The 22110-nt window shown below is 34.7% G+C and overlaps 3 protein-coding genes across 3 annotated transcripts; 2 read left to right on the top strand and 1 right to left on the bottom strand.

Annotated features, from left to right (window-relative positions):
- Positions 1-2798: 2798 nt before the first annotated feature.
- On the bottom strand, positions 2799-4766 carry AOS (allene oxide synthase). Its single transcript, XM_088128230.1, has one exon. It carries the CDS (start codon positions 4627-4629, stop codon positions 3037-3039), a length of 1593 nt encoding a protein of 530 aa, XP_087984356.1. The 5' UTR covers positions 4630-4766; the 3' UTR covers positions 2799-3036.
- A 10538-nt stretch (positions 4767-15304) lies between these two features.
- LOC111014021 (uncharacterized) lies at positions 15305-17278 on the top strand. Its single transcript, XM_022288615.2, has 5 exons — positions 15305-16089; positions 16161-16238; positions 16333-16432; positions 16515-16651; positions 16738-17278. Exons 1-5 carry the CDS (start codon positions 15784-15786, stop codon positions 16963-16965), a joined length of 849 nt encoding a protein of 282 aa, XP_022144307.1. The 5' UTR covers positions 15305-15783; the 3' UTR covers positions 16966-17278.
- A 991-nt stretch (positions 17279-18269) lies between these two features.
- LOC111014072 (mediator of RNA polymerase II transcription subunit) lies at positions 18270-20753 on the top strand. Its single transcript, XM_022288687.2, has 5 exons — positions 18270-18521; positions 18817-18916; positions 19326-19383; positions 19487-19843; positions 20296-20753. Exons 1-5 carry the CDS (start codon positions 18486-18488, stop codon positions 20396-20398), a joined length of 654 nt encoding a protein of 217 aa, XP_022144379.1. The 5' UTR covers positions 18270-18485; the 3' UTR covers positions 20399-20753.
- Positions 20754-22110: the final 1357 nt, after the last annotated feature.

The following is a 22110-nucleotide window of genomic DNA, read 5'->3' on the forward strand; positions in this document are numbered from 1 at the left end:
GATAAAAGGAAAGTTTTTCTTGTTTCCTTCTCGAATCCTCACTCTCCCCATCCATGGAACTTATATCACTCTCCTTCATCTTTAGATCTATTCGTGGTTATTTAAAAAAAAAACTACTAATTAAATTTGTCTTGTTTTTGTTTTTTTCAATCAAAGAATGACAAATTAATCAATATTTAACTAAATATATATAAATATTAAAAGTAAGAAGTGCTTTCAATATTAGTTTTTGGATATTTTACAATAAAATTACATCTTTGTCCTCTAACCAAATTAAAACATATAATCAATCACCTTACTTAAGGCAATATTCTTAATATTAATTATTGATGCGATTTTATATCTCCAATTAATTAGTTCTATAAATATTATTTACATCCACCGCCAAATTAGTCCCAGTGAACTAGTATGCTTAATAATTAATATTTTTCAAAAGTTCCACTAAATAGTATAAATTTAGTTTTTTTTTTTTCATTTCTTTCTTAAACATAGCATGAGCATGTGATTTTTATTATATTAAATCTGGGTTGGATTTAGATTATGCTATTTTTGTAAAATTTTGAATTTTCTGCTATATTTCAAAATTCCATTTTATTTTATTCTATCTAAATAAATTCATCTGGATTTTTTTTCTTCTATCTCTCCTTTGGAAAAAAAGTCAAGAGCTAACGTTTAACCATTTGATTGAATTTTTCTGGTAAGAAATTAGAGCGACATCCATATATAAAAATCCTTAAATTCCAACCTCAATTCCCTAAATTGAGAAATTACGAGACAAAGACAAGGATTAAAAAGTCCACGCTGAATCGAAGACAAGAAAATGCATCAATAATCCAATCTCAAATTTCGATCACATTTGGTCATCCTTAACACCAACCAATAATTTAATTTAAAAATATCGCTATCATTAAAACCATGTTTATTTTTGCATGCCAATAGTTTAGAACTCGATTTACAATTATTCGTTTTACTATTTATATAAAGTAAAGTTGTAAATTTCTTGACAAGATACCCTACAAACATACAAATATTCAATAGTTATTAATTAATGGTCAAAACTCAAAACCCTCTTTTGAGAGAGTAATTTACAGACGAGAAAAAGACTACTCCAAACTGAAACACATGTTGTAGTCATAATAATATAAATTATTACCAAAGAAAAATAATGTTACTGGAGAAAAAAAAAAAAGAAAAAAAGGAATCTCCTGTAATTATTGAAGGAAATGAACAAAATTTTTTGAAAATCTTGTGGCATGAAAGCAAGATGGGATGCATTTCTTGTCGGTCCTACAACCGTCTTGTATATTAAGTGAACATGATCATACATATCCAATAAACTTGATTTCTAGTCCATCCATTCTATCTCTAAGAGTGGCGTTTTATCTAAATTTCTTTTATAATTACTTATACCTCTATTATATAATGCATGTGTTAGATAATTATTTATTGGCTTAAATTTGTTGAATATAAAAATGATGACAAACTATATTATTATAATTTTGTGGTTGAAAAATTAGCATGTTGACAAGGGTAATGAAAATGATAGAGGATAAAGTCTTTCTCATTTAAAAGCTACATTTTACCTAACATTTTGAGTTTACATTCATCTAATATCACATGGTATACGAATCTAAAGTATAATATCAACCTTTAGAAAAATATTATTAACATTCAACTACCTTATTGAACACAACCAAACAATAGAATTTGGCGATTGGTTTAATAATATTAAAGCTGAGTGCTAAAAGTTTCATTAAAATCAATACAAAATTTTATTAAATATAAGCTTTGTATTATTAAATAATAGACTTGTTCTAAAGTAAAATTTTAAGCAATTACTCATTCCATAGCGATTGGTGTTCGCATTTATTACAAAATTTAGTACTTTCTAATCTTTGGTTAACTTTGTCCTAAACTCGAAAATTTAGAACTAAACTCTTTAAAAATTGGCTAAATTTAAAAATCTTTAAGAAAAAAAAATAGATTATCATCAAAAACTTATTTTTAAAAGTTAGAAAGGAAAATAGAAAAAACAACTTCTACTAGTTAGGGTGTATTCAACCGCACATATTTACCCTAAAACAAACAACGATGATAAAGTATTCCACAAAACTAAAAAAATTACTTTGTACTTTATCAAAAGCAATATCTTATTTACAATTAATACTAAATTAATAAATTATAATGTCAATTGCTATAAAAAAAAATAATAATAAAATAAATTATAATGTCAATCACATCAGAGTTCAATTTTTTTCTTCTCAAATTTTTAAAACATCAATAACTTCTTCTAATATATACTAACTATATAAAATTAAACCGTAGTATATAAAGACAATTAGTAACCGATCATCAAGTTAAAAATTAGATACAAAAATAACCTACAATAATATAATTTAACCAGTAAAAAAGATATCTACACAATTTTTAAAATGGCCGTCAATTAACATATTTCGTACATTTATTTAATTGCATATATATTGAAATTTTTACATCCAAATTAACTGCATGTATTTTCTAAAACTTTTGGAGAAAATTTTATACACTAAAAATCCAGATAACTTAAGAGTTATAAATAATTACAATTTGTATATTTATACGTGAATCACAATAAATATGGAACACAATAAGGTTAAACATTTTCACCACTTTTTGGCCGACGTGTTTAATTCATTTATCAATGCATTCGAAATTAAAAAAAAAACATTAATAAAATAAAATAAAGCATTAAAATAATATTAAATGATGAATAATCACTTATATAAATGGCCACATGATCCTTAAAAAGGGAAAAAAAATTAATCACATCAATAAAGATTTATTGGAACCATATTGATAACAATCTACATCTTGAAGATAGACAGCTCTATTGGGTCCCACCTCGTTATCACCTGCCATTGGCTACGATAAAGTTGTGGACCCCACATCCTTTTTTTCTATCCCACTACTATACAGTTTTTTTTCTTTTTTTCTTTTTTTTTTACCTCACTCTAAAATATCCACCGGCGCGTGGATTTGTTTCTTTTTACCCGGCGGTTAGAAGCTTGCCTTCTTCAGAGACGTTACGGTGACGGCGGCGCCCAACGGCGAGGCTCCGACTTCGATGTCGAAGGAATCGTAGCGGAGGAAGAGTTCGACGACGAGAAGCCGCGACGCGAAGACGACGAAGTCCTTTCCGGCGCACTGCTTGTTTTTAACCGACGGCGATTGAGTCTCCGGTCCGTTCGACCAGAGCACGTGCTTGAGCAACTCCTCGCCGTCGCCGATGAACCGATCCGGCACGAATTCGTTGGGTCTGTCGAAAATCTTCGGATCTCTGGTGGCGAAGGGCTGGTACCCACAGATCATTTCCCCTTCTTTGATCTCGAAAGCGGCGTCGTGGCTCTCGATCACGATGTCCCTTTTCGCTCGCCCGTACTGGAACGGCACCGGAGGCTCCATTCTGAACGCTTCGTACACAACCGATTTCATCAGCGGCATCTGTTCCATGGCGGCCATCGTGATCTTCCCGCCGTGGGCCTCAACGGCGGATCGTATCTCGCGTGCAAGTCGCGTGTGAAGATTCGCTCCGGCACGTCCGATCCATTTTATCATATTGGGAAACAGAATCTTCATCCCTCCGAACGAATTGAAACACGTGGTGAAAATCAGGTTATGGCACGCCTCCTCCCTCGAAATCCCTAATCTGTCCGCCTCTGCAAACACAGCCTCCGACGACTCGTAGAAGAAGTCGTACAGCCGCTTGTAATCGGCCTTGATCAGCGCCGGCGGGAGGCGGACGGTGCGTAGGAGGAGCTCCTCCACGGGCTTGGGGAGGCCGAGGGTGAGAACCGGACCCAGTTGAAACAGCACCCATTTCGAAATCAATTTGGGAGCGTCGCGGCCTAATTTGGTGTCCGCCGGGTTCGCGCCGAAGAGCGACCGAGCCAGGAAATTAAACGCCGCCTGTTCGCCGTGGGCATTGTACCCTGCTCTACCGGCGGTGGCCACCTCCTTCTCCAGAGTCTCGAACAGCTCCGAAAAGGTGGAATGAAACTCCGGGAGAATTTTGTCGCGGCTGTTCTTGAGGAGGAAGAAGACGAGTTGCTTGAGCTTCTCGTGATTGGGCTCCGAGGGGTCGAGATAAGAGAGAACCCGGTAGCCGCCGGTGAGTTCTGTTGAAGGCATGTAAGTTCCGGTGAAGAGGTCCTTCTTCTCGACTTTAGAATCGTCAAAAAGTACAGGGAAGCTCTTGCCGTCGAGTAAAACGACGACGCGAGGATCGGAGGAGATGAAAGGACCCGGCGGCATATTGGTCCTGTACACAGTCGATTCGTACCTAAGCATTCGAGTTTTCAAATACTCTTCCCTCCCCTGATTGTAGAAATAGTCCTGCCGGTCCCTCAACGGGCCGACAACCGGCGGCCCATAGTCGCCGGGAATCTTCCTCAGCGGCAGCTTCGTCCGTTCCGGCGGCGAAACCGTCCGCTGCGGAGCTTGAACAGGGGACGCCGCGGACGCCTTCTCGGCGGCGCAGATCGGCCGTACGGAAGCAAGCCGGACATTAGAACGGGCCCTAGCCGGCGTCTTCAGCGACGGGAATCGGATCTGGGGTTGAAGACAAGGCAAGGTTATGGAGGTGGCCGACATTCTCGCTCAATTCTCTGAAACAGAATTTTGATTCCAGAGAAGAAATGAGGGGGAAAGTGGGGAGTGGTTTTGGAGTACTGAATGAAGAAGACGGAGATGGAGATTATATTTATATGAAAAAACGAGTAGAGGGTGCGAAGGGAAGAGGTCAAATCTGGAAAAAAGCGTTGTGAAATGTGTGCGGAATTCTTATATTCAAACAGACTTTTATAATTATTATTTTTTTCCTTTTTGTTCTTCTTCTCTCAATGGTGGCTGAAATAAAAAATAAAAAAATAAAAAACAGAGAAGTCAAAATTCAAGATTCAAGATTTCACTCGTCTAAACTTTTCAAGGGGTTTTTAATGGGTATATTCACATAATGTCAAGCCCATAAAATACAAGGAGGGGGTTATTGTAAGACCAATCATTTTTTAATCAATTTGAGACCAAATTGACCTTAGGAAGGATTAATTCATCCCCTATGATGGGTTTATTTTATTTGTTATGTACTTAAAAATGTAGTTTTTTTAGTACAACATGTATGTGAAGGGAGGATTCAAATTTGTAGTTAGAGATAAGTGTTTTAATCGGTTCAACTGTTGTATAAAAAAAATTTTTTTTTTTTGAAAAAGTGTAAAAAGATATGTTGATAAGTTTTCTTTACACAATCATATAATATCTTCCTTTTAAATGCATTATTTGAATACTAAACTGTAGCTTATTATGAATAACTTTATATGGTAATATAATAATAAAGATATATATATTCATCTCATTCCAATTCCAAGAACAATAAATGAGATGTCTTTTTTTTAATGATTTGGAGTGTAAATATTTATTTTATAAGCATTTTTTTTAAGAAAGTACTAATCACCTCAAACTCACTCTAAACTAGTTAATAATTAAATTTTTTCTATCTACGCAATATATTTGTTTGATCATGAATTTGATCGACTTGAAAACTATATGGTCGAAATTAATTGATCTAAAATTACATTTGTTTACTCCTATTATTTTTCTCATCTTATGACTTTTTTTTTTTTATGAAGACGGTTAAATTTCGTGGTAATTACATTGCCAATCAGACTTTTCTTCCCATGAATACTTTTATATACTACTTGTTGCCCAAGGCCACCCTTTTTAACTAATATAATTTTCTAATTTTACCAAAGGAAGCAAAAAGGAGAAAAAAAACAAAAAAAGTGGGTGGCTCTCAAGTCTCGGAGCAATTTAGGTTTGAAAGTCAAAGGTTTAAAATTTAATTTCAAAGTTCGTCTTTCTATATTACCTTTCTTTGCCGGAACCGTCAAAATATTGGTTTTCTTCCTAAATTTCAACATAATTTATTACTCCCAAAAAACACAACAAAACTTAATTTCTACTCATTAATCTACCATTATTGTTACGAGTAAAATTACTATTTCAAAGGTATTGACATGAGTTGAGTCGATTAAGTGTTCGAATCGGACCGTCCAATCTTATCAGAATCAACCCAAGTACGTTTGGATCACTCGATCGAATCTGATCAAACCAGTCTATTAAGGATCCCACGTCGAAAAGAATAGAGATTTTACGTAGATTTATAATAGACATGAACTACTATAAATATTAATAGAGTCCACCTGAACCAATTTGGGAAGACTCTCACTATTAATAATAACCTTGACCCAACTAAACCCTTTATTTCACTTAGGCATTATCGAGTATATTAGACTTAACAACATAGTAGTGTGAAGAAATATCGTGTGTGCAATCAACAATTATCACGTTTAAATTGACGAGTAAATTTATATTATTAGAGTTTGAATCTCTACCCGTATCTATTGTATTAAAAAAAATGTGTTTTTAAATTTTTTATTACCATATTTGAATTAAGTAAAGTTTGTACCCAAATTTTAGATCAATCTCGATTCTCTTTATAAGAGTGACTAATTCTTTACTCAAAATTTATTAGTGTATATGGATTATGAAGTTATCTATCATTGAATTTTAGAGGATTATCTCTTCATCTCCTTTTTTTTTCTTTTTTCTAAATTTAAAATATTGAAAGTTGAAATTTACTAGACCCATTTGAAGTTTATATGTTTGTATTTTTCATGTGCAAGTAAGATTGTGCAACTCAATCCTGTAAGCCTACACTTTTGACTTGTGTACTAGATGACTCTTAATTGTTATCTTAATTATATGTTGTCCGTGTCTAATTAAAATACGGAAAAGAAACTTACTTCGAATGGCAACTATTTTTATAGTTTAAGTTAAATATATATATATATATAATTAATTTTTTCTATTAATAAATAAAGGAAATTAAACAATAACATAATATAGATATTTATAGCATCTCATTTTCGGATTAGTAGGATTTAAAATTGAAAAAAAAACAACAATAGAATCACACCTGTTTTACTCCCCTCATTTGTGGGTTTGAAAAATAACATAAGATCCAACAAGTAGAAATTAATAATGAATCGGAAGGAAACGACAATGTAGGGATTCAACTTTGTTTATACAGATGAATAAACCACCACTCAACCTAAAAACTTAAATTGATTGGTTAGGTAAATTTAATTCATATATTTAATATCTAATAATTATATATATAAGTTGGGCTATAAAAATAGTTGTCATTTGAGGTAAGTTTTTCTGGTGTATTTTAATTAGACACGGATCAAGATTAAGATAACAACTAATAGTCATTTAGTACACAAGTCAAAAATATAGGCTCAGTAGGATTGAGTTTCACAATCCCATTCAAACACGAAAAATATTTAATTTCTAAATGAGTCAAGTAAATTTCAAGTTTTTAATATCTTAAATTTAAAAAAAAAGAAAGAAAAAGAAACTGTCTAAAATTCAATCGATAGATACCTAACTTTACAATCTACATACACTAAAAAATTTGATATACAGAAGTAGAAGAATTTTTGTTCTTTAATTACAGAGTAAAAGTTTGATTATGAAAAGAACTCGGTTTCATTTAACTTTATGAACTTTAATGTATTTTATTTTAGTATTCAAGCTCAACCTTGCATACAAAAATTAGTTTGATATTTTCTATTAATTATTTGGTCATTTAACATATTTTTTGGACCTATCATTTAACTTATTACATATCATTTTCGAGATAAGTGAATAACCAAAAACACATGCTTTATTAGCAACCTGGATTAAAGAGCAAATTAAATTGACAATTTAATTTTTTTTCTGAAATGAGCGTAAAAAGGGAAAAAAAAAAAAAGGAATCGGAACACAACGTGGAACTAGAAATTCGGCTGCAAAATAAATACGAAAATGAGAGAGAGAGGGGAAAAAAATTAAAAAAAAAAAAAAAAAGTAGGCGGCAAGGTTGGCGGGTTCCTTCCGAGTCTCCGACAACGTGGAGAGAGTCTTGGTGGGACCCAACCGGTTGGGGGAGGCAGCCGCGTTTTGACCAAACCGGTTCTCCTACAATTGTTTTCCCCCATGTTTTAATTGTTCTTTCCTTTTTTTTTTCCGCAGTTCAATTCAATTCAATGCCCACTTTTTTTTTTCTAATTTTTTCTCGATGATATATACATATTTAATTAAATTTTAATTTTGCAGGGTAAGAAATAGTTTTGTACTTCAAGATACGTTTGTTTAGTAACTTGTAAACATAAATATCAATATAGGATACTATATAAAAAGAAAATTATATTTCATGTTTCAGTGTTTTCGAATATGTGTTTGTTAGTAGAATTTATTAATATATTTGTTACAAATATTCACAATATTATATAATTTATAATGTATTGTAATATTTTTTATTTTAAAAAAATGAAACGAATTTATAACATGAAATATTATCTAAGTTAATTTCAAAGTTTCAAATTTAAAATCCAAAAACACTTGAAAACATAAAAATTTCGTTTTAATGAATTGCAAAATCTGAAGATAGTTTTAAAAAACAAATTTGTCTAATAGATATTTATTAAATCATATTGAATCTGAAAACAATGAACATAATCAGATTGCATAACAAACAATCCCTTAATTGTTAAATTGATTCTTGAACTTTTAAGTTAATTTTCAATTTGGTTTTTATGATTTAGTCTAAACTTACTAATCCTCCCTACTATTATAAGTCTTTATCACAATGAATGCATTATTGGAATCACTATGTTAATTTAGTAGTATGGTTTAAGATTGAATAAAAAAAATTAGTAAAAGTGAATGAGGTTTTCAAATGGGTAGAAAATCATTTAGAAGTTATAGTATTAAATCGAAATTTTTAAAACCGTAAAAACCTAATTTGAAATATGAAATTTGCCCTTTCTTATAACCTTACTTCCTACATATACCCACAAAGAGTTGTTTCTCAAATCATACAAAGGAAATTGAGACTAAATTCAAAATTGGCAATTGAATCAAAAAATCTAAACTTTTGGTGAGGGAGCATGTGGGGATTTTTGAAAATGGAGATTTTCTTTTTATTTGATGGATATGTTTCCAATATAAAAAAAGTATATATATATATATATATTCCCTTATAAAAGAAAGAGAGATATGGTTGGATTTATAGACAAGATTCGAGAGGGTGATGATCATGAGTGGATAGAATTGAAACAGGCTGTTGTATTTGATTATGTTATCTATAATAATATCTTGAGATTCTTCATAAAGCTGTCCATAATGGCTCTAACAAAGAGATGGTTTTTGTGTAATTTTGGAGATTTTAAGAGGGATTTCTTTTTTTCTTTTTTTTTTTTTTTTTTGTTACCCATTTTCCTTTTCCACTTTGTGGTAGGAAAATAGTGCATGGTTTGAAGTTTTGAAGCCACATATTTATTATGCACGTGGAGATAATTCCCAAGAACAAAATAAGAACCACGTTTCTTTTTAATATCAAGCATGTTGTTGTATATGTTCATTGGTCGGTGTAATTTGAATAACCTTCATTCATCCCAAACAAAAAAAAAAATTACCCAATGGTTTTAACTTTTTATTATAAGTTTGATCACTAAATTTGTCACATCACATTTATTTAGTCTAAGTACTTTAAAAACTTATTACAACTTTTAAAATTGTATCTATTTAGTTTAAGATACAATTATTGATTTCTTACTATTGCCTTGACACTTGTCTCAACATAATTTGATACAACCTAAAGAGATAGAGTATGGCCGACAAGACAAGTCCTTGACTGACATCTTATCTCTTTGGAATCTACTTTTAAAAAGTAAACATAAGCGTGGTCGACAAGAGGCATCTTATGTTTGCAAAAACAGGAAAAGAAATAAGGTAAAGCGGAAATAATTACAACTTGACAAAAAAAGAAAAGTTGGAAAATAAAGGCTGATATGACTGTTTTTGGACTGGATGCCTTGCTTTAGAAATCTGACGAAGTCACCCGGCTTCTTCTGATTTAGCGAGGATTGCAGATTCTGTATATCAATCGTAAAGGCTTCTCTGGTTTCCAATTAGGCCGTTCCATCCAAGGTCTTACTCTTGGCTTCCCGCCTTTCACTGCCAAAGGAACACCATAGATTTTCGACTAGAGTTGCCTTGTGAGATATGGAATCCTCTCATCTAAGTCAATCCTGTACGCTACCTGCGTTGCCTTGTGGTTGGTTATTCCACGTCAGAAGCATGTCATCTACTGCATCGTGATTTCTTCTGCAAGTCCTTCACAAAAACAGACTGGGATAGTGATGATAAGATCGGAATACAATGATTTTATCCAAAATTCAAAACGAAATTTAAACAAATTAATTTACATAATTTACAATAAGAAAATTTAAAATAAACTCTTAAAATATCTAGTCTCAGCTAGGCTGTGAATCTAGATATGGGTCGTTGATGTCGTATCCATCGAAGGGATCGAAGTCTTCTTCGTCGTCTACGGCATCATTGTTGACAGAGGCGGAAGAATCTACATCCGTCTGGGCTTCGTCGGGATCAGAAATCTGAACTGCGACGGTATTGAGTACTGAGTTGAAGTCGGCTTGGGATCCGGCTCCAGCTAGCGAACTCATGACAGCATTTTTGGCAAGAAGGAAGCTCTCATCTTCTTGCCTTGTCATGTCTTGAAGATGAACGTTGGTTTTCAACCAATCCTTCATCTTGTCAGATTCTAGGTAGGAATAATCGAATTTTTCCCACCATTTGATGCGTAAAGCTTTGCTTAACGCTTTGAAGTTTCCACTGGATCCTAGCTGGAAATTCCAGCAAAAGATCCATGGTATTTGAAAGTACAAAGCAAATCTAAACGTCTTAGAGAGGGGAGACGAGTAGATACTTTGTTGGAATAGGTGGTAAGACCTCTGAACTTCTACCGGAAAAATTTCTTCGGAGAGTCCGAAGTAGTTCCACCAAGTTTGAAACCAATTTGGAAAGTGAGATCTGTAAGCTTGCTTACAGAATGTCACAAACCAAGAATGGTTGTAACCTTGTAACCAGAAAACAATATACCAAGCTTTCATGTAGTCTCGGTAATTGTATGATTGAGGTTGAAAGGTTGCCGACAATATCTTTCCTACAAACATACCCTGTTTCCAAGAGGAAGGGGTAAGAATGCGGAAGATCCTGAGCTTTGAGTAAATGGTCCTAGAAGGATCATTTCTGTCTGGAACATGAGTTATTTCTGCAGACTTTGAATCTACCAGAATAAACTCATAGTAAGTTCGGGTCTTTTGAAGATCCTCTGGCAGGAAATTGAAGCCATGAGAAATATCTGTTTGCAGACTTCTTGGACCGAAGGTCCGTCGAACTCTGGTTCAATGGTTGAGTCCACCAGGGTAGTTTTGGTGAAATAACCAGTGATGGGAGGCCTTGGTTGGAAAACCTTTGGCCTGACTATTTGAGAAAACGAGGAAGGGTTCCTCGGAATCGTTGGTCTGGGAGCGGCGGCTGCCGTAGCAGGGCGCCTGTCTCTCGTTGTATTGCCGCGGGGCGTAACAACGTGCTTGAAGGAGTTGGAAGGCTCGGAAGGCCTGATTGGATAGTCAAGGTTCTCTGAGAAGAACCTGGCTGACGCCTGGATACCGTTTCAAACTGGATATCCATGGCATAATTCTCTGCACTCATCGGTGATGGTACAGATGATTGATTAAGGGGCCTTTTGCCCTTTGCGATAGCAGCCCTTGAAGAGGATGCTACTGTTTGGGGGAAATGGAAGACTCATTTCTTGGCGACGGAGGTCGCGATTGGTTTGCGGCGGTGGCCGCTGAGAGTTTGGCCGTCTCCGGCCAGGAGGAGGTTCCATCTTGAGGAAGGGAGGTCAGAGCTGATTTTGATGTCTTCAAGAGATGTTCTCTTGAGAGGTAATCAGCAAGGGAGTATTCACTTCCTTTTATAGGCTCGATTTTGAAATCAAAGCAAGATAATATTGCCTGCCACCTTGCGAAGATTTGCTTTGAGACAAGATTCTTTACATCTTTTTCGAAGATGTATTTGCTTGCTTTTAAGTCTGTTCGTACAGTGAAATCCTTGTTGATAAGATCTCCCTGGAACTTTTGAACGCAAAGTACTATTGCTAATACTTCTTTCTTCACTATGGAATAGTTTTTCTGGGCACTATTCCATATTCCTGAATGATAACGGATTATGGAGATTTTTCCGTTAACTTCCTGTTTGAGAACACCGCCGTAACCAATTTCTGAGGCGTCGGTGTCAATAATGAGGTGCGACTGTTCATCCACTAAGGATAAGCATGGGATGCTTTTTGCCAGCACTTTGATGGATTGGACTGCGCGTGTATGTTCTACAGTCCAAGGCTTTGGATTCCTCTTTAATCTGTCATATAGTGGCCGACAGATTGTACGGAGATTTTTAATAAAGTCTCCAATATAATTCACACAACCCAAAAACCGCTGTAGTTGCGTTTTGTCTTGTATATTGTCTGGAAATTTATCCATAAATTCCAGAGACCTTTGGATGGGTTTGATGATTCCTTGATTAATATCATAACCGAGGAATATGTTTGGAACAATTTAATCTTTGGTTGGGATACCACCAGACCATTTGTTCCGATGATATTGAGAAACAATTGGAGATGCTTGAAGTGCTGATCCACAGTGTTTGAGAATACCAGAATGTCATCAATGTATACTATTGTGAATTCTTGGTATTTGTTGAAGATATCATTCATTATCTTCTGGAATTCGGATGGAGCATTCTTCAATCCGAATGGCATGACGTTCCATTGATATTGTCCGAATGGAACATTGAAAGCCGTCTTGTAACGGTCACTTGGATGAATCTGAATTTGCCAAAACCCAGATTTTAGATCAAACTTTGAGAACACCTTCGCAGAAGTGATCATTTTTAGTAAATCCTGACGGTTAGGTATAAGATACCTAATCCATTTTAGGACTTTGTTGAGAGGCTTGTAGTTTATAACGAGCCTAGGAATTCCACGTTCTTTTTCTGCCTGGTTGTTGACATAAAAGGCCAAACATGACCATGGGCTTTTGGAAGGACTGATTAACCCCTTTTTGAGAAGATCTGTTATCTCGTTGGTACAAGTCCTTACCAGATCTTTGCTCATTTGAATGGGCCGAGCCTTAGTAGGAATTTCGGCTTCTTTAAAATCATCAACGTATGGCAGATTCACCATATGCTTTTTTCTATCCCAAAACGCATTCGGGATGTTTGAACAAACTTCCTTCTCGAGCTTTTTCAGGAAATTTTGTATTTTTTGCTGAACGGATGGCTTGTTGATTTGAATTGCCACCTTGCAAGTCTTTATATCGTCCTGAAGGAATTCTATCTGTTTTTCCTTCTTGGCGATACTGTTGATATAAAGACTAATGTCTTCTTCAATGGACGAAATATATCTTGGAATTATTGGCTGACTGAATTCGAAGATAATTTCCTTGTTGAACTTCTTTGACACAATTCCCTTATCAGTGACTGAAAAAGGATATAATTGAGTCAAGAAAGGGGTACCTAGAATTACTCCTTCATTGAGGTTTTTGACCAGGATGAAGGTATTGATAAGGCACACATCGTCTTTGCAGATGTGGACCTTTGATAATTTGTATTTGATATTCAACGGATTTCCACCGGCTCCGCTGAGACTTTCTTTGGTTTTTTCAAAGTATTTTGAAAGGACCAATCCCTCTTGAATAACCTTCTGATCGGCTCCAGAGTCCATAAGAGCGAACGTCTCTAATTGGAAGTCTCGGATTTTGAACATAATCACGGAAACATGTTTATGTTTTAGTAATTATTTTTTGTATGTGAAATTTTAAGTCAAAAAGGTAAAACTTTTATATTAAAACGATTTTTTTAAAATTAAATATTCCAAATTAAAAAATAGTTATTATATATTTTATAAGTTAAGAATGATAAAATAATATTTATATTTATATTTGAAAAAAAACTATTAAATGATAACAAGAACTAAGAAATTGATTTGGTTGTTTTCAAAATTTCTACACACTTTTCGAAATTTTTCTTAAAAATGATAAAATACCACAAAGATGAATGATTACCAAATATTTATGTTTCTCAAAAATTGAAAATGAAAAATGAAAAATGAAAAACAATAAACAAGAAATGTGAATATTACAAATCAACCTAAACTTCAAGGTTGTATTTATCTAATTCATGTACTTTAAAAATTAGCTTTCATCAAGTCTATGAACATTTAATTTTTTGTCTTATAAATCCTTTTTCTCTAGTTAGTTGAACTTTTCATTATGTGACAGGTTGACTATATTATTTAAGGCTTACCTGTCGAATCATGTCAACTAAATGTTCAAGCATTTGACAGTATAAAAGGCTAATTAAAATCTATTTAAAATATAAAAATCGAAATAAACACAATTTTTAAGAACGGTTTGTTTGGCGGTAATCTAAAATACCCGCATCATGGGCATGTGGATTACCATTTTGGATTGTGATAATCCTAAAATTGTCAGGTATCTCAGAAAGGCTAATTTGAAGCTATCTTGATTCCCGCATAAAATATGAGTTTCTATGATTCCCCGAACATTCATACAATTACTTGATTTATGCCATTTTTCTCCCCCCGGCCTCACTTCCCTTTGTAAACTTTGCTTTTCCACAAAAGAAAAACAAAACAAAACAAAACTCTCGTATAATCTACTAGGTGTCCTTTCTCTTCTTCACCAGATCTTTTTACATTCTTTTCCTTACTCGTCTCTGCAATTTGCTTTCTTTTTCTACATTTTCACATATTTTGTCGCTGTATTTTCTACTTAATTCTACTAATTTTTTTTTTCACAAATTGTTGTCAGACACTGATCTTCAAATTGAATATCATTTAATCACTGTCATTCGTCCATTTTTTGTGTTCCACTGAATTTATATTTTTTGTATTTTTGTGCGTTTTCATTTTTCAAATAAGGATGGTTTGATATAAAATTTAAAAATAATTTAGAAACATTGAAAAATTGATGGAAATATTTTTGAGAAAGACAATCGAAAGAGAATCCCAACAAATTTTTTAAATTAACATAATTCTATATTTTCAAAATTGTTTGTCAGTCTCGCATATTCTTCTAATTTATTCTAACATTCAATTAGGTATCCATCCTTATATATTTATTCCAATGGATCTCTCAGTTGTATATTTGGTACAAATTTCTAGTATATAGTATATACCTTTTTTTTAATACAAGAATATGTTTGATATCAAACGTACTATTAGGGTTGAGTTAGATTTAAGTTGGCATGAATAATAATTTTGTCTTTATAAATAATTTTTTAACCTTGATATATTATACGTGATTTCAAATACTGACATAGCTCGGCTTCTCTTGCTGGCAAAATTACAAAGAAAAGAAAAAAAAAACTAGAATTCCGGCGGGGTTGTATCATTCACCGTCCAGTCCAGCACGGCGGCAGTGCGTATTCGGTTATTCCGGCCGGTGACAAAGTTCCGAGTCTGAACCTTCCTGTAGTAGCCCCCACCGCCGACGCATGCCATCAAAAGTCCCCAAAAAGACTATGACCTCCACGTGTGCGGTCCCGGACACAAGCGGGCCCACAAACCGTTGAATTCCAGACGCCACGTCATCTAACGTGGAAACTAAAAGCCCACGTCTCCAAGCAAAAGGGAAATCGTTCTGTTAATCTTCACTTCCGGACAAATTCCGGCCAAAATATGCTGCGAATCTTCCTTCTCCATTGGACGGTATTAAAAAAAATGCACACCAAATTTCATCGATAAACTAAAAAAGAACAATGGCAGCCACTAGATTTTTCCGGCCGATTCGGCCTTCAGCTTCTGTCGTCTCTTCCTCTGCCTCTCCATCGCCGGCGACGACGGTGAGGTGTATGGGCAGAACGGCGTTCAACAACGGCGAACGGGGGTTAACTTCCGGCGACGGCGAGAGAAGGAAGATGGTCACCGTCAAGGCGGCGGTGGCGGCTCCGGAGACCGTGGACACCAAAACCAGAGAACTGGATTTGGGTTCGTTGCTGGCGAATCTTCTCGTTAAATTGAAGACCGCTGTGGGGAAGACGAAGATTCAGGACTTCATCGAAAAGGTATTGGATTAATCAAACAGCTAATAATTTAGCATTTAAAAGCCTCACCGGGATTTATGGTTTTTCCTCAGAGCATAATCGACTGCCGATTCTTCACGTTATTCGCCGTCGCCGGATCTTTATTGGGTTCGATACTCTGCTACCTGGAGGTGACCGGCGCCGACTTCAAAATAATTTTAGTTTTCCTTTCTCATTCCAATTCCAAAATCTTGTTTCCAACTGCTCTGTTTTGGAATTTTTCAGGGGAGCTTTATTGTTGCAGAGTCTTATCTGCAGTATTTCCATGGCCTCTCGCAGAAGTCGGACCAAAATCATACGGTGGAGCTTCTAATTCAAGCCATAGGTAAATTTTGAACCGAAATTAAACCCAATTTTTCTTGTTTTTCGATTTATTTGTTTAAGAACGCAATGCGAACTTTTGGCAGATATGTTCCTCGTCGGAACTGCTCTGTTTGTTTTTGGGGTGGGATTGTTTGCAATGTTCGTTGGACCCGAGAAGATGAAGGAAGAAAACCGCCATTGGAATTCTGGATCCAACTTGTTTGGTCTCTTCTACATGAAGGTAATTAAAAAATTAAAAAAATAACCCCAAATTTGATTGAAATGAAGATAAAATTCTTAACTTTTTGGTTTTTGCAATTGTTTCAGAAACTTCCGACGTGGGTGGGAATGGAATCGGTGTCGGCGGTGAAGTCGAAGATCGGGCATGCGGTGGTGATGATTCTGCAAGTGGGTGTGTTGGAGAAGTTCAAGAGTATACCTTTGAACTCTGCCGCCGATCTCGCTTGTTTCGCCGCCGCCGTTCTGATCTCTTCCGCCTCCATCTTTTTCCTCTCTAAACTCAATACGGGCGGCGGCGGCGGCGGCGGCGAGTGAACCTGCACCAATGGCGGCGCGTCGTTCTTTGTTGGCTTGTACAAATATATATAATCTAGGGGAAGTCTAGGCCGAGGAAATTAGAGATTACCAATTCTTTTATTATTATTAATTAAAAAAATGCTTACACATGATAGTATAAGAGTCTCTAGCTCTGGCAATACGCCAATACTATTCTCAATTTTTTTTTCAGTCTAGTAAATAAATTGTTAAATATTCAATTATTAGCCTTAATATCTACATTATAAATTGGGGAATAAATGACATGCTTTGCTCATACTATAAAAATGACAATATGGGCATATTATACGTTTCTTAACAAGTGAGAATATGGAATGGATTTCGAATAAAAAGTATCATATTACTTTGTCATTGTAAATTAAATTGAATTTGGGGGAAAATTAAGAACAAATAGAGACACATGAGTAAAATTTAGGGACAGAGCTTAATCAAAGTATGAGAGGATTGGGGATTGGAAGTGTTTGCATATTTATGGCTGAGTTTGGTTTCCACTTGAATTGAATACATAGATAATAAATAGGGAAAGTTGTATTACTAAAATAAAAAATAAAAATTTGACATCTATAAATAATAATTTCAACCACCTGCATTATTATTCAAAAAAAATAAAAAATATCCCACCTGCATTAAATTACTAGTAGAAAAAAGAGTAAAAATGTTATATATGCCCTCATCATAAGAATTGTTTTTTGGCTGTGTCCTCATTTCACTTACATTCTTGTCCAATTTTTCTTCACATTGTTTTTACTTAATAGATTTTCAATATTATCACCTCCTTGAAATTTGTAGGTTCCAAGGTTGATCTGTTGACTTGAAATATTATATTTTTGGTTGAACTACTATTTTGGTATCTCTATTTTAACTTTCATCTTGGTTTCTACCATTTTTAAAAGATTGATTTTGATTCTTATATTTTCAATTTTTGTTCATTTTAGTTTAGTTATTGTAATTTCAAAAAATTTATTTTAATCTCTGCATTTTTAAAAAATATCAATTTGATCCCTATTTATAAAATTATAACATAAATTTTATACACAGTTAAAATCCTTTCATAAAAATTTATAATGAAATGTAATGCTGAAATTATGATCTACAGAGATAAAAATAAAAATGAAAAAGATCAAAATAATTATTTTTAAACGTACATAAACTTAAAAAAAAAAAAAAAGGTGGGTAGAATCTGGGATCTGACAAGGGATTGGGCCAAAAAGCCCAATACCTGCTTTAGGACACTTCAACATGGGCTTAATCCATAATAAACGCTAACGGGTCAAGGCGTGAAATTGCTCCGATTGCGAGATCTAGACCCCGAGAGAATTGGAGAAACCCTCCATTACTGATTACTCGTTCGTTTTTCACTCAGGGTTCACGTTTCTGGTTTCGAATCCGAGGCCATGGAGATGCAGCTGGGTATTTGAAGGTTCGGCTGTTGAAGACTAATTCAGATGCCGGAAGTTTGAAACAGAAGCTAATCGAAGTGGCCCCCAGCACAGACTACGATGGAGTGTGTTGTTCAGGGCATAATAGAGACACAGGCAAGTTCCATTTCTGTCTCACAATTCGTTTTCGTTTCCATTCCCGGGTAATTTTGTTCTAGGTTTCTCTAATTGGAGAATGTCCCGGTTACATTCTGCAACGTCTTCACTGTTGCTGCTATTCTATCAATCATGATTTAATGTTTTCCTGCATTGTGATACTGCGTGCTATTTTTATTTTTATTTCACGGCTGTTGTGTGTAAATGGATGTAATTTTTTCCCTTAGTTATTCCTTTCTTGACAGTAGCGATAAGTTTCGTGCTTTGGACTTCTATTGACAGTTTGATTCTGCAGCACGTTGAGGCCCTTGAGATACTTCTTCAAGGTATTTGCGGCGTTCCTAGAGAACGATTGAGACTTCATGAAATATGCCTAAAAAGTGGACCCAACTTAGGTATGCATCTTTTTCTTCATCATATTATTGTATATTTTGCCTGTCAGCATGTGATGGTTTTCTCATTGGAGGTGTTTGGTGTGAGGATTTGGATATAGCTTAAAAGTACGAATCCATGTTCATCCCGTGGGTTGTCATGTTTGGGGTTTGTTAGACAAACCCATGAGTTTCAAGTTTTCAACAGGTACCCAAACCAACCCCAATTCCTAAACTTCCAAAACCCTCTACTTAATCCCTAGACTTAATATTCCCGGGCTGAAGATGCCGAACTCACGCCCCAAATGCCCCTGTATAGTGTTTTTTATTTCATAAGAGTGATTGATGGGAGCAGCATTTCTCTTAGAAAAATGGAGGTTGTGCTTCCATTTTATTTCATGTCTAAGTTCGTAATCTCTCGGCATGATGTTAGGTGCTGTGGCTTCGGAGGTTCGGATCTTGTGTGATCTAGAGCAGGCTGAACCGGCATGGTACAACTTGGTCTTTTGCAGTAACAGCGTGTTATTTATTATATTTGGTGTTTACTCTTTTGGAGCTAACTGAATTAATGAGAAGTGTCCCCTTGATTTTTAGGACGGTTAAACATATTGGAGGGGCAATGAGAGGAGCAGGGGCTGAACAACTCTCTGTTCTGGTTAGGACAATGGTAGAAAGCAAAGTTAGCAAGAATGTGCTTCGTCTGTTCTATGCACTTGGCTACAAGTTAGACCATGAGCTGCTTAGAGTTGGTTTTGCTTTCCGTTTCCATCGGGGTGCTCACATAACCGTGACAGTTTCATCAGTTAATAAGATGTTAAAGCTACATTCGACGGATGAGGCTGTGCCTGTAACACCTGGTATACAGCTAGTCGAAGTGACAGCCCCAGCAACTTCTGAAAACTATTCTGAAGTAGCCGGTGCAGTGTCAACTTTCTGTGAATATCTTGCACCGTAAGTACTTTTATTAGGAGTAAATCTTTGTCCTAGTTCTACTCAGTTTGTGCATGTTCATTAGCCTATCTCACAGACTGGAGCTGTGATTGCTGATATGGACTTGATAATCAGCCTTATGGGTATCTTCTTGCCTTGTTGAATGACTGCTGCAAAAAAAAAACACGAAACAAGTTCACAAATATCATTCATTATCTATATGTTGTTGAATTGTTTTGCATTCACAGGGCACTTTTTTACTGGATGCTTTTGCATTGTAATCAATAACTTGCTCCTCTGCCGTGGAAACCTGTAACTATATACTTGTGGGGTTAGAAAATCTAAATTGAGAGAGTTTTTATTCATGTTAGCTCAAAATAAGATCAAATACCAAATATGTCTGTCTTTTGCTATTCTGGTTGCACCTTCTAAAGTGTGACAAGAGACCAAGCTTTTATCTTTACTTTTTACAGCCTGCTGCATTTGTCGAAACCGGGAATATCCACCGGTGTCGTTCCTACTGCTGCTGCTGCCGCAGCATCTCTCCTATCTGATGGTGCAGGAACAACAATGTAGATTTTTCTCGGCACTGAAGCTCTACATCCATATCTTCCCGAACCTTATGACGAAGAAAACAGGATACCATTCTGCTCGGATTCGGAAACAGACTGAATTATCGATTGGATGCTGCTGCTTATCCAAATTCTGGATGTGGCTGTGAGTTCGGCGAAAGTTTAGATGTTAGCAAAAACTTGATCTCAAAAACACTCCCTGTAGTTGCTACACATGGTGTTAGACTAGACTAACTTTTTGGTTTCCATTGAATTAAGTTGTAGACATTAGATGAAGGCTTGTTGTATTTATGTAAATATCTTCAACTACCTCATCCATTTTCAATTGGGGCTTCTTCTAGTGTAACCTTTTTAACTCATAGGCTACAAAGATTTTTTTTTTTTTTTTTTTTTTGGTGTAGGATTGGTTCATTAGAATCTTATGAGATTATAAGGAACATTTTAATATTATTCTTGAGTTGAGGAAGAATTAATTTGAAATAATTCAATGTCAAATATTCTAATTTATTTTGATATAGCATTCATTGTTTATGAAACTAATATGTAATTTCAACTTATATTGTATAAATACCATTCTTATTTCTATTTAAATACTAATAATCATTTTATTTAATACGACGAATTTGGGTTCACGACCTTTTGGACTTAGGTTGGCTTTGTATATTAGGATAATTATTAATAATTGTTGTAAAAAATTCTTTGTTAATATTAATTATCATCACCGTAATTTTAGACTGCATGGAGGATTTTTTTTATAATATCGATTTTACCCTTATTTATTACATTTACTTTTATTATAGTTATAGTTATTATTATTATTATTTTTTGGAATGTAAAAGATTTGAATCTCTAAATTGCAATCATATTCCTTTAATTATCGTGGGCACATACAAAATTTAAACATTAATTGCTTGATTCCCGGTTGTTGGAAGCCACCACCGGACGCATTTCAGATTTGATTCAACAGATTCCTCTCGTTCGAGCACTTTTTCCCCCATATATCTCATATATCCCAATATATCTAAGATATATTCCCATATAACCCTATGTATACAACTATTGGGTACTACTTAACAATGTTTTTAACATTAGGATATATTAGGATATATTGGAATGCAAACTTTTCGATCGGGACAAATGGAGACGAATTGCTCCGGCACGGAGAAAAACGGAGGTGGGGACTAGAGACGAAGGAGCGAACAGAAACATAACGATGGTAGAATGGAAACGGACTGCTCGGCGACAGGAACAGACAACTCTGTGACGAATACGAAGCCTCTGAGACAGACGGAGACACGAACCATCACTATTTTCGAATTTGGGGATATTTTTGGAGGTTTTCGAATTTGAGGGATTTTGGGATATTTTTGGATGTTAAGCAAATATCATGGGATTCAAAATATAACCTTCCAATTAATGAATTCTAGAATTTAAAAATCAATTAATATTAATGTGTATATACAAAAGGATAGTTTTGTAATTTAGTTGATCTTAGTTTGTTTCATTACAAAAAGTGTAAATTCCATACCTTCCATCCTTTTATCTAATTAGGATCTTTAAATAGTCCATCAATATATTAATCCCTTAAATTTATACCACTCATTTCCAATTTTATCTCTAATATTTATTTGATATTAAAAAATATTTAAAAAAATTAAATCAAGTCCATAATAATATTAAATTTGAATAAAAAAAAAACTAGTGACAAATCATATG

This window comes from Momordica charantia (genome assembly GCF_013281855.1).
Source record: "Momordica charantia cultivar OHB3-1 chromosome 8 unlocalized genomic scaffold, Mcharantia_2.0 BLBB01000008.1, whole genome shotgun sequence".
Lineage (NCBI taxonomy): Eukaryota > Viridiplantae > Streptophyta > Magnoliopsida > Cucurbitales > Cucurbitaceae > Momordica > Momordica charantia.

Bases quoted from the DNA above. Each gene is read 5' to 3' on its own strand.
- AOS (XM_088128230.1), bottom strand. From the start codon at position 4,629: ATGTCGGCCACCTCCATAACCTTGCCTTGTCTTCAACCCCAGATCCGA.
- LOC111014021 (XM_022288615.2), top strand. From the start codon at position 15,784: ATGGCAGCCACTAGATTTTTCCGGCCGATTCGGCCTTCAGCTTCTGTC. The intron at 16,433-16,514 runs GTAAATTTTGAA...AACTTTTGGCAG, and splicing joins GCTTCTAATTCAAGCCATAG to ATATGTTCCTCGTCGGAACT. The intron at 16,652-16,737 runs GTAATTAAAAAA...CAATTGTTTCAG, and splicing joins TTGGTCTCTTCTACATGAAG to AAACTTCCGACGTGGGTGGG.
- LOC111014072 (XM_022288687.2), top strand. From the start codon at position 18,486: ATGGAGTGTGTTGTTCAGGGCATAATAGAGACACAG. The intron at 18,917-19,325 runs GTATGCATCTTT...GCATGATGTTAG, and splicing joins AAAAAGTGGACCCAACTTAG to GTGCTGTGGCTTCGGAGGTT. The intron at 19,384-19,486 runs GTACAACTTGGT...CTTGATTTTTAG, and splicing joins GAGCAGGCTGAACCGGCATG to GACGGTTAAACATATTGGAG.